Raw genomic sequence first — 13259 nt, 5'->3', positions numbered from 1 at the left:
TTTCTGCGCCAGCTTGGGACTGCGTTCTTAAACACTGCATGTCTATTGGGCGGTTATTCCCACTCTGTTTGGGATATGGTTGTGCAGGTGCTGCCTCAGTGTCCGGAGGAAGCACCGACAATGCACTTCGAGGCTGTTGCTGTAGGAGAGTAGGATCTGCTTTCCTATGGTCACCCCACTTTTTGCTTTTTGCTTCACTGGTTTTCGACTTAATGTGGCTGTGGGCCTGCTAAACAGACCTACAGCCCAGTTGCTCTCTCTCTAAATTCACTATAATGTACTCTAGGTGCGTTACCAATTGGATACTGGATCACCTTATGAGCCCCTGTACAGTGTACTATAGGTACCCAGGGCATAGGTGCATCCAAGGCCTACCAGGGGCTGCAGCATGTATTATACCACCCCTGGCTGGCCACTCACATTGACACAACTGGCTGACCACTCAGCTGGGGCAAGGTCGTGTAATCACCCCTTGCTTAGATATAGTATTCCTATATCTAACCTTATGTCTAGACACATATATACCTATAAGTCACTCCTATGGCAGGCCTTAACAATCCTGGAGGCAAAGTGCTTGATTTTATGTGAGATGGTGCTCTAGCATGCAGCTTTAGGAACCATGTCCTTATAGCTGTTCTAGGATATTGCCGTACCATATACTCTTAAGTGCATTATGAACCTCGCGGTTAAATGCTAACTCTGGTTTGGCTTTATCAAAACATGTCGAGTAAGGTGTCATACGTTTTGGAATACTACCCCCTCGCCAGGTCTTGCGACAGGGGTAGCATTCCACCCTTCTAGAGGGAGAAGACATGTTGTTCCTACTGTTCCCGGTTAAAGTTAACCAGAGCCTCAGCATCACAAAATGGATGCTGCTGCCACAGACACAAGTCTGACCTCCTGCTGCTGGGAGTCCTTCCAGCGAGGGAGGCTTGGACAATAGGGTTCCTGCCTTGGGAGGTGCTAGCACCACCCCAGACAGGCTTTTCTGTATTGGGGCAGGGAGGGCTGAAAGAAATGAGACACTGCCTGGAGCACCCAAGGTGTCCCATACATAGTCCAGTTCAAACCGGTGCTGGGGCTTCCCAGCCCCAGCTCTGGCGCGTAACTGGACAAAGCGAAAGGGGTGTATCCGCCCCCTTCCCTGGTCCCACCCAAAGGAGGGACCTAGCAGGTAATCCAGCCCCTATATTTGGTATATAGGTAGTAGCTGAGTGCCAAGACTTTAGATTAATCCTGACTGAAACTCTGAAACGAAACTCTGGACCTTCGACGATCTACTTGAAAAAGACGACTGAAGAATCTCCCTTGTGGCCAAGGAGTGACAACCCAGCACAAGCAGGTACCACCCAGCGATCAACGGCTTGCTTTGCCACCGCCGGAGCCTGAGCCCAGAGCCTGATGAGAACCGGATTCCCAGACATCCAACAGTCCGATCCACAGTCCCTGCAAGGCTGAGATCCGTGGAGGCGACGAGAGACGTGGGACTGGCCATCTTGAAAAGTCTGCGACCTGTTAACTGTGCAGCCCCCGAGGCCTCCTCGAAGATGTGCATTGGGGATTGAGAAGCCCCAGCCCCGAGCAGCATCTGCACCAAAGAACAGCCCTGCACCCTCCACGAGTTCTGCGTGGGGCCCTTTTGCATTTTCCTGCCCGACGCGTCTGCCCGGTCACTTGCCCGTTGGCTAGTGGCCATCTTGGCGACGATCCTTTGAATTTACACCGCTGGTCTGGTTGCTCCAGACTGGCCCTTGCTTCCCTCAAAAGAAGCAGCCCCTCAGACCTCGCTGATCTGAGTAAGAAGCCTACTTCGTATCCTGCGTGGGTTGCCTTTGCCAAGGCTTGTTGACTCCAATCCTGAAGCCGACACCGCCGACAGCGAGAGCCTTTGTGGGACAGTCCGTGCCTGACTCCTGGTCGTCGTCGACGCCTCCTGGTCCACGTGGCTGTAGAGACGAGCTTCCCATCAGCACCTGATTGCTTCGCGACATCTCCTGGTTTCATCCTGGTTCCTTCCTGGTTCCTTCCTGGTCACTGGCTATTGACCCAGACTCTGTCCCCTCTGCTTTCAGGTCCTCTTCATCTTCGATCCACCCGGACTCTTCTCTCCTGGCCGCCTGCAGCATCTTTTCTCCAAGGCTCCATAGAACTCCACGAGAAACCCGACACACTTTGGAACCTATGCACTCGCTTCCTGTGGGTTAGGTAATGCGAGTACTGCGGTGCTCCTGTAAAGAGTAACTCTCCTAGTGTCATAGTTTCAAGTGGTTAACTTCTAGTCCATTGGGAAGACTCCCAAACCTTTAACTTTCTAACTTTATGCACCCTTTGACTTCTATGTGTGCACGCATGGACATTTAGACACTGCACCGCATCCCGTGGGCCTCCTGGGCCTCCTGCTCCCTAACCATTGTTAGCCCAATGTAGCCCCAGTGAATCCCAAGGCCCTAGGCCTTACCATTGTTCGTGACATGGTTCTTATGCCACTTTTTTAGTATATGGTTTAGCGGGCCACCAGGGCCTATCCATATTTGTGCAACTTTTGTATGTTATAAAGTTAGTTGTTATGCGCTTGTGCTTCTGTGCTCATAAAGAGTTCAGGGGATTGATTTAGAAATAAATACATATATATTTTTAATATATAACTTGTGTGGTGTCCTTTCATTTGGTATTAAAGGGATTGCATATGGTAAAACAGCTAGCTTCACATGCCCTCTTGAGTTTAGCCTAAGACTGATCTGTCCATGCTACCTCTAGGATAGCTGGTCTACAAGGTTGACTTTACAACCATCACCATAAGGGTTGTTTGACTGGTGCAAGGTGCTCACTAGAATAGTGAACATCATATACCAGGCCAACTTATCACAATGATACCTCGATTTCTAATCAATTTCACTCTGGATATTCTGTGGTTGAAATGCTTTTTTTTAAAAAGAATTTGTGGATTTCATGTATTGTACCGTGTAAAATAAAAAATTAAAATACATTAAAAATACATTTAAAAAAAACCTTCTTCCCTTTTCAGCGGCGTTATTCCTCTCAGAGGTTTCAGCGGTCTCAGGGCCGTAAGTCCAACCAACGGCAGCAGTTTCAGCGGTCTTTTCAGCCGTTTTAAAATTGCCAACAGCGAGGACAATCCAACTAGCAGTCTGGACAAGGGAACAAGGCTCCTGTTGGTTCCAAGCCCTGAAGGGTTTCTTCCCCCTCGTCCGTTATCCACTCCGGTGGGGGAAAGTATTCAAAACCATCTGGCAGAGTGGCAGAAAATAACTCTGGAGAATTGGGTGCTGAATATTGTTCGCAATTGATACTCGCTACGTTTTACAAGTCCTCCTCCGTCGATCCCTCCAACTCAATCACGTTACATGCTCCGCGAGTTGCAGAAGGAGGCCAACCCCCTCTTACAAAAAAGGCAGATAGAACCGGTTCCTATGGCACAAAGAGGAACAGGACTGTATTCTCGGTTCTTTTTGATCTGCAGAGAAAGACAAAAACGAGGTAAGACCCATCCTAAACTTGCAACAGGCCAACAACTGGGTTTGCAGAGAACATTTTTGGATGTTGACCTTGCTTCATATCTACCCTAAACTTCATCAGGGAGATTGGCTGTGCGCAATAGATCTGCAAGACGCATATTTTCACCTGCCCATAGCGAGGAAATCTCGCAAGTTCCTGCGTTTCACTGTGGGCAACAACCATTATCAGTACTCCGTGCTTCCTTTCGGCTTGAAGTCTATGCCTCAGACATTTTCCAAATGCATGGCCACGGTGGCTGCACATCTAAGGAAGAACAAGGTATTTGTCTACACATATCTGGATGACAAGTTGATCAAAGCAGCTACGTTTCAGGAAGCGCAACAGCATTTCAACCGGGCTTCCAATCTCCTACTTCATTTGGGCCTCCACATCAACATCACAAAGTCTATCTCGGCTCCTTTCCAATGTCTACAGTACCTGGGACCCACCATCAATACACGCACAGCAAATGTGTGTCCTTCGGAGGAGAGACATTTATCGATCCTTTGGAAGGCTCAAGCTCTCATGACCATGCCCTCCAGGACGGTGAGGAGGGTATCGTCTCTCCTGGGCTCGATGGCGTCCTGTATCTTCCTCACTCCGAATGCACTCCTCCATATGAGGCCCCTGAAAGAATGTCTGGAGGATCAGTGGGACCAGAAACTGGGGTATTGGGAAGACAGGATTCAGCTGTCGCAGCAGGCTCTCCAGTCCATCCGATGGTGGTGTTCTCTGTGCAATCTCCTCCGGGGAATTCCCTTTCACAAGGAGATACCGACGCAAACCATAGTGCCGGATGCTTCTCTCCACGGCTGGGGTGCACATTCCGACCACCATCAGATACAGGGCACGTGGTCCCCAAAAGAGACCAAGTACCACATCAACTTCCTGGAACTTAAATCAGTTCATTTGGCGTTGAAAGCCTGCCAGCTGTCGTTTCACACCAGTTCCCTGCTTGTTCAGACGGCCAATATGACAACAGTGTTCTACCTCAACAAGCAGGGGGGACTCAAGATCTCGAGTGTTATCTCGGGAAGCCCAGGCCATCTGTAGCTGGCTATTGGCCTGGAACCTGACCATCACAGCAACTCACCTGCCAGGTGTTCAGAATGCTGCGGCAGACTCATTCAAGAAAATCACGAATGGGTCTTAAACGATGAAGTGGTGTGCAACATCTTCGAAAGATGGGGTACTCCCGAAGTCGATCTGTTCGCTACCACAGACAACAGCAAATGCCGCAAATTCGCCTCCAGGTTTTACCAACCAGGGATTCTGGGGAATGCCCTGCGGATCGATTGGTCAGGCGGCTTTCTCTACACTTTTCTGCCGATTTCCCTGATCCCGACAGTACTGATCAAGCTCTCACAATCACGGGCCAAGATGATCCTCATTGCTCCGGAGTGGCCCAGTCAGTGGTGGTTCACAGACCTACTCCAACGGTCTCTCTTGCCACATCTCCGTCTTCCATGCAGGCTGGACCTTCTGACGGAGTTCGGCGGGGAGATGGTGCACCCTAACCTCTCGTTGTTGAATTTGGCGGCAGGGCTCCTGAGTTGCTTCAGTACGGACACTTGAATCTCTGTCAGGACTATATGGAGATATTGAAGGAGGCCAAACGACCATCTACCTTCACGTCATATGCATATAAATGGAAGAGATTTTGCATCTGGTGTGCCTTTAAGGATGTGAATCCTACTTCCTGTAAGGAAGATGCAATCCTTCCATACTTACATTTGGCTCAATCTGGCCTTCAGTTTCATTCGATCAAAGTTCACCTGGCAGCTTTAACTGCTTATAGGAAAAACTCCTTCGCAAACTTCCTTTTTTTAAATCCCAGTCATCAGAGATTTTCTTAAAGGATTGAAGAAAGTGTGTCCTCCCATTAGGCGCCCTCCGCCTTCCTGGGAGCTCAACGTAGTCCTTTCACGACTGATTAAGGAACCGTTTGAACCCATTCATAAGGCTTCTCTTCAGCATCTGTCTTAGAAGACGGCTTTCCTTGTGGCCATAACTTCTGCCCGCAGGGTTAGCGAACTTCAGGCATTATGTTGTGGAAGAGCCTTATACAGTCTTTTATTCCTCTAAGGTAGTTATTTGGACACAATCTAAGTTCCTCCCTAAAGTTTTTTCAGAGTTTTTATGTGAAACAAACTATTACTCTGCCTACATTTTTTCAGAATCCCTCCTCCTGCTGAGAGGTCGTTTCGGATGTATGACGTTACAACGCATGCTTTTACCACGCATGCTGTTACAACGCAGGTTTCACTACGCATACCATTACAACGCATAGCGCTTTGGGGTGCTGGATAGTGAAAAGTTTAATTTACTATTTCAACTCCAGTCCCCGTGGACACTAGGGAAGGTGTTGGATAGTAAATTAAATCTATTCCTTATCTTAGAGCACCCCCAGCGCAATGCGTTGTAATGGTTTTCGTTGTAAAACCTGCGTTGAAATAGCACTGCGTGGTAAAAGTTGCGTTGTAAAGGATGTTTCCCGGTCGCTTCATTCCCTTGATGTTAGGAGGGTCTTGAAATTCTATTTGGACAAGACTAAGGAAATCCGTAGATCAGACCAGTTATTTGTAAACTATGGCTCGTCCGAACTGGTCTAGCTACCTCTAAACAATCCATTTCTAGGTGGATTGTTTCCTTTTATTCCGCTGTGTTATCAGAAAGGCAACAAGACTTTGATTAGTAAGCCTAAGGCTCACTCTACCAGAGGTAAATCAGCTACTGCAGCTTTACTTAGTAACATACCTATTTCGAAATTTGTAAAGGGTGCCACTTGGAAGTCGGTCCATACATTTACTAAGCACTACTGCTAGACACTGATTCTAGGGCAGATGCCCTGGGGGGGTTGGCGTCGATCCCACCAACAGCACAACAGTGTCCGGACCGCCACTGCATCCCAGCTATGGTCGGGACTCACATAAAGCTTTAGAGCCGACCCAACCACATAAGGCCTGTCCTCCCTCTGCGCCAGCAATGTCTTCAACACCTGGTTCCCCGGTGCCGGCACAGTCGGGCTCTTCGGAGCCAAAGCACTATTCAGATTTGAGACCGGTTTTATAGCCAAAACCGCCATTGGCTCAGTCATCTATCCGCAGCGCGTTAGGCGAGCTTCGAGGATCTCAAGGACCCTATTCTGCAGCATCTCTAGGAGGAGTTCAACAAACGGTAGAGGAGGCCTTTCATTCATCTGCAAACAGAAAATATTTCTGCAAAACCATGGCTAAAAGTGCAGCACACACTTCCTCGCAAAAGGAAGCTTACCTTTGAGGAGCAGCTTACGTTGAAGCTAAGACCACCTCCCAAGGGCAAGAAGCAATGAGACAGGCACTACTTATCTACCCTCTCACGCTTCTATTCTTCCCAAGTCTCCTTCAAAACTCCTCTTCCTCTACCCAAGGTTCACTATTCTCCATCTAAAGGCCTTACTCCCCATCCACCACAGAGGCCATCTCCTCCATCTTTGCCAGATGGGTCCCACATTAGTCATATACTATATATAGCAGTACCCTGGATTCTATTAGCCCTTATGGTGCCCCATATGACCCGTAGCACCACCATGATCCCTGGGAAGACCATGGTGTTGTTTGCCGAGGTCACATCAACTCCGAAGCCAAGCCTTCCCCACTGGATGATAACACTTCGTATCACGAGGTTATTCACAGGGTGGCACCATCCACAAGGTAGATTTGCACACCATCACTGCTCCACCACCAAACATCAACCCCCATCACTAACACTCCCTCTCCACAGAAGGCAAGCATCTCCTCCAGGAGGGAGTAGACATGTTATTATTTAAAGTTGCCATAGAGCATGTGTTGCCACACCAACATGTCAAACGAATGTACCCCGTGTACTTTCTAATCCTGAAAAGAACAGGTCCCTCAGGCCCATACTCAACCTCAGGCCCTGAACAGGTACATCCTGTCGAAGCACTTCCACATGGTCACACCTCCAACAAATCATTCCTATGCTCCAGCAAGGAGACTTCATCATCGCCCTTGACTTGAAGGACGCCTGTTTTCACATTCCGATCCACCGAACACACAGTAGCTACCTCAGGTTTGTTGTAAGTGGACAGCACTTTCATTTGAAAGTTCTGCCTTTTGGTGTAACCACGGCTCCCAGAGTCTTTACCAAATACCTTGCAGTGATAGCCACTCATCCCCCGAGGAACGGCTTCCACATTTTCCAGTACCTCAATGATTAGCTGATAAAGAGTGCAAGTAAACGGCAGTGCTTAACCCTGCCCACCCTAGATCTTCTCTATGAGCTCTGTTTCACCATCAAGGTGGGGAGGTCTCACCGTCAACTCCTTCAAATGCAGCCCTTCCTAGGGGAAACTCTAAACTCGGTCACAGGGGAGGCTTACCCAAGCCCTGCAAGGGTCTAAACCTTTCAGCGTCTGCTGCCTCTTTTTCAGCCATATTGCCAGTTAAGACAGGACAGTAATGCACCTTCTCAGCATAATGGCTTCCTGTATCGCCATCGTTCTCCATGCTCGATTACACCTGCATCCGCTTCAAGATTGTCTGACGGCACAATGGGTCTCTGGGAAAATCTAGTGTCGATTTAGGCCATTGCTCTCTGTAGTGGTTGAGCAGCAACAACTTGTTTCAGCTAAGGCTTTTCCAAGACCTGGTTGCCAAGTGAACATCACCACAGATGCCTCTCACAGTTTGGGGACACATCTGCAGGATTAAACAGTTAGGAGCTTGTGGACACCCCTTCCGCAAACTTTGTACATAAATTATCTGGAATTACAGGCAGTGCAACTGACTCTCAAAGATTTCCTCTGCCACATACATCATAAACTGAAACAAGGGGGCACACACTCTTTCCAACTTTCGGCATTAGCACAGAGCATTTGGTGTTGTGAGATCCACCACAGAGTACATCTACTAGCGGAGTACCTTCCGGGACTGGACAATGACTTTATAGACCTGCTCAACAGCATTCAGCAACAACCCCACAAGTAGGAACTTCACTGTTAACTCCTGCTCCAGTACTTACTGTTGGGGGTTCCCCGAAGTAGATCTGTTCACCAGCGCCTAAATCACCAAATGCCAATGCTCTGCCTCCAAGTTTCTGTACTCACAGTCCATGGGCACGGCAATATGGATGAACTGGTCAGGGATAGTTGCCTATTCTTTTCCCGCTCTCCTACTTCTTCCATATGTGGTCCGAAGTTTACGACGGACATCCTTCATCCTCATCCTCACGACTAGCCCATGGGCCTGACAACCCTGGTTCATATCTCTTCAACAGTTGTCTGTAGTCTCTTACGAGAAGCTTCCCAGCTAGCTTGTTCATCTCACCCAGCACCAGGGCAAATTCAGACACCCCAACCCCAAGCAGCTCAACCTAGCTATATGGCTCCTAATGTCCTAGAGTTTGGATACCTCAATTTACCCACTGAGTGTATTCCCATGCTCCAAGATGCTTGTAGTCCCACTACATAAGTCTGCCATGCAGCAAAGTTATAACGGTTTATCTACTACTGTCTACCCAAACACATTGATCCACTCAAGCTAGCAGTGCAAGACATCATCTGCTGTCTGTTTCACTTACAAAGCTCAGACCTTCCTTACACTGTCATTCGTTTGCAGTTGACTGCAGTGGGTATCTACAGAACAGGGATATAGTCTTTATTATTCAGGGTCTGTGTTATCGGGGCTTTGTCGCAGGACTTGAGAGAGTTATTCACCCCAGATTACTCCCTGCCCCATCTTAGAACCTCAGTGTAGTACTCAATAAGTTCATGGACCGCCTTTTAAGCCCCTTCATGCTTGCTCTCGCCAGTTTCTGCCTTGGAAGGTAGAGTTTCTAGTCGCAATCACTTCTCTCCGGTGTATGAGTGAAATCCAAGTGGTCCTCTTTGAAGAGACATTTTTTCAAGGGTCACGCCAAGTGGGTAGTCCTTATAAAGAAAAGAAAAAAGGTTCTACCGATAGTGGCCTCTCCTTTGGACCTCAACCAGGCAATTGAACTCCTGGTGTTCTTCCCACATCCAGATTCAGCAGCAGGGAAAACATTTTCCACACTAGATGTAACATTGATAGGACAAAGGAATTTAATTAAAAAAAAAAAATTGCTTATGCTAAACCATAAAAAATCAGTCCTATTTCTAAAGCAGGAATAGCTCACTGTCTGGTCAAGTACATTCAAACTGCTGTGACGAGGTGAAAAGACCGCTCCTGCTCCATCCACTTCACCTTCTACACACAAGAAAGCAGCCTCAATTGCCTTTTTGGGTAACATCCCAAGGCTTGAGATCTGCAGGGCAACTAGCTACGTGGTCCACACCACACACGTTCACCAAACACTACTGTGTGGATGTCCTAGCGCATCAGCAAGCTCTAGTGGGCCAGGCGGTACTATGTACACTTTTTCAACGCTATGCAACATCCTCTGGCTAGCCACAGCTTAGAGGAGAACTGCTTTACAGTCTATGCAGAACACGTGTAGATATAGCTAAACATGCCACAAACGTAAAATGTTACTTAGCCTGTTAGCATCTGTTTGTGGCATGTAGCGCTGTAGGTTCACATGCACACACCCTCCTTCCTGGAAGCTTTTGGCTGTTGAAGAAGCTTTCTTACATTTCTTTACTTTTTTCCTTTTTCTTTGCTTTGTTATCTACTGTCACTTTTGGTTCCATCTCCATCCTCACCCGCCGTGCAGGAAAACAATCTTTACTATGAAGCATAAGCTCATTACTGGTCGTAGTAGTAAGTCACTGTGCTTTGAACTCGAAATACTTCTTTGAAGAAGGACACGTTGTACACGACCGAGCCCAGCACTAGATGGCACAGCATGTGAATCTACAACACTACTTGGCACGAACAGATGATTATGCAGTAAGTAACATTTTCCTTGTGATGTGGGTCCCAAGTGTAGTTAAGATGGAACTTCCTGTGTACTTGCCTAAGAGGGCATAAATGAATGAATAGCTGAAAAAGTTATTAAATACAAAGAGTTTCTGAATTGGGCCCCAAAAATATTATTGGCCCTAGACCCCCAAAATCCTTAAAATGTCCCTGATGCCGACTTTGGATCTGGAGAACCAGGTTCGACACTTGGCGTTGGCTCTACAGCCTGTGATTCTTCTACTCACCGTACCATGACTGAAAAGAATCTGACCTATGTCATGTAATCTGGTGCTCATGTAAAGCTCTCTAATGCCCTTAAGCCAAGTTCTTGCTATATAAAATTGCAAAATGAATAGTCCTGCAGGCTGTCCTTTCTCTTTATGACCCTTCTATTCTTGCTCTCGAGATTCATGAATGAGAGACAACACGTGTTTATATTGGGGTATGGCTTGTGAAAGGACCTTACCAAGGCTTTAAACACATACAACGCTTTGCTAGGACTTAGAAGTTGTATGTTTTTGATTTTCGTGCATGTAATGCTCTAACCTGCTCCCCTGTATGGGAAGACATTCTCACAAGTATAAAATACAAGTTAATGTTGATATAAGAGCCTAAAATGTACCATGTCCGTATCTTGTGCTTTTTTCAGGCAACTTGAGTTAATCTATGGTTGAGTGAAACTCTGAAGACATACACTAACAGCCTTTTTGCCTGTTTATGTTGTAGCTGATCCGTGCCCATCCATCAGTGTGCTTATCCGAGGTATGTCAGGGAGACATGCGTGGGCCATGCAGCTTTGTCATTTACCAAGAGAAACAAGAAAAAATCAAAAGGTAAATATTTACAAATCCTAAAAGGATTAGTAGAACAATGCACACATGTATGCTTTCTGCAGGGGCTTAGTGCAGGTTACTGCTGGGGTTCAGTCCAATGAACATGTTTGTTATATGGGAGTCTCAGCCCCCTCTCCACATTTGTCAGGGGTTGGGAAGGGTATCATTTTGTGTTGCACCACTGGTTTACTGTTATGTATTGATCAAACGGTTGATATTTAGACTGTTCACTGTTGTAACTAGTATCAAGTGAAATGTTTTGTTCATATGGGCCTTTTGACAGATGCCAATTCACCACTTATGTATTTTCATACAGTTTTAAAGAAACCTATAAAAACACTTAACTAGCAAAGAGTTTATCAGTGAATCTGCAACATCGTCAGCATCTAGGTGCATACTTTTGGATGCCATCTGCCCTTATCTGCTTACTTTACAATAGGAAACGTTGAAGTTCATCAGAACCGATTTGAAAATCACCAAATATTTATTTGTAATCTAAGTATGTATGCATTCTTCCTACATTCCCTATTATTATTATTATATTATTATATTATTATTATTACTCAGCAGCAACATTGCGAATGCGCCAAACTACTGTTATTAACAGTTTCTTCTCTGAGGTAAAGGTTGGTTGCACCAATAAAAGGTGCCAGGTTATTTATTGCTGACTTTTTCCTTTCAAGCAAAGCATATTCAAAGGCAGAACCGAACATGTCGCTGATCAAAAATATTATTATTATTTTTTTTAATCTTTGGTAAACCTTTATTGATACATAAAGCAGTTACAATCACGGGCAGCAAATCAATAAAAGCCATAAGTACGTAACAGCCTGCCTCCCAATTGCCCCATTGCAACTCAGGATAATGACCGTACCATATAGGTACCAGGATTAAAGAGGTTTCTTATAAAAATTTAGGAAAAAAACAGGATCAGGCGCCGTACAATCAAACGATCATCATAGCAAGGGTTGTCAGTAATCAGGATCTTCGCAGTCAGGACTAATACAGGCAGGGCGTTGACACTAGTGCGTAGTAAACAGGATAGACAATTAAATAGTACAGTTCGCACTCCAATGCAGTACATGCCCGCTGCATCTTAAAACTTTTTTAAAGAAACATCCACCCTCGTAATTAGAACCAGAAGAACGTACGGTGAGCAACCTATCACTTGGTTCCCAGAAAGGAGGGGAAAGAAAAAAGAGTAAAGGGAAAGCTAAGAGTAACAGGTAAGAAAAAAGGGGCCCTAGAAACAGAAAAAGAAAAACAGTAATACCCCTCCCCAAACCCCCCACCCTGCACCCCTGCCTATGGCTACGGCCTCCCCCTCAGCAGCGTGCCTGTCGCCCGTTATATGAACCCGAAATGTAGAAGAGAGCGGAAGAGAGCTATCGCTCGACTAAGTTGAAGAAAAACTAAAGGAAAAAAAAAGAAAAGAAAGAGAACGGAGGAGGACACCAGGACAGGCCCACAGCCCACGCCTACCCCCCTCCCCCCACCACAGGAAGTACCCACTCCATATAGAAAGCTGGAATGCAATACAATAAACGTATTTTGAGTGGGTTCGATCTTTGCCAGTCTGCAGTTGGCACCATCATGACATAAGTAAAAAAGTCCCGCATTGGCCCCACACTGAAAGTAGTATCACGATACTCAACCCAGGTCCGCCCGGTCCAATTTACGGTTGCAACCCAGACTCTCTGTTACAGGTGTAGGTGAGTCAAAGTACCGGACTGGGAAGGGGATGCCATCTGGAGGTACGGCAATACACAGTGATGTCGCTCGAAAGACGTAGTCATCCAAATATCTAAGAGCCATCAAAGAGTAGAAGAGATGGCGCTCGCTCTTCAGCATCAGTCCAGAACAAAGGGAAAAGGACTTGTCGTAGCGCCACCGCTGCCCGCCGCTATCGAGCAATTGATCATCGGGAAAAGGTAATGCTCCCAATAGTGACGCCATCATCGGATCTTCCACCTCCGCTGTGATTGACGGACAGCACACAGCGCCACTATCCCTCTGTCGAGCGTGGGCC

The 13259-nt window shown here is 46.8% G+C and overlaps 1 protein-coding gene across 2 annotated transcripts in view; it reads left to right on the top strand.

The window, feature by feature from the left end:
* Positions 1 to 13259, top strand: part of RALGAPB (Ral GTPase activating protein non-catalytic subunit beta) — a 1758088-nt gene that overhangs the window by 1081118 nt on the left and 663711 nt on the right. For both annotated transcript variants that reach the window (XM_086932393.1, XM_086932392.1), the window contains exon 20: positions 11124 to 11230. In XM_086932393.1, coding sequence (XP_086788519.1) covers positions 11124 to 11230 — 107 coding nt within the window. The remainder of the gene's footprint in view (positions 1 to 11123; positions 11231 to 13259) is intronic.

Source organism: Lissotriton vulgaris, chromosome 7, assembly GCF_964263255.1.
Source record: "Lissotriton vulgaris chromosome 7, aLisVul1.2, whole genome shotgun sequence".
NCBI lineage: Eukaryota > Metazoa > Chordata > Amphibia > Caudata > Salamandridae > Lissotriton > Lissotriton vulgaris.
This window is presented reverse-complemented; position numbering and strand designations above follow the sequence as displayed.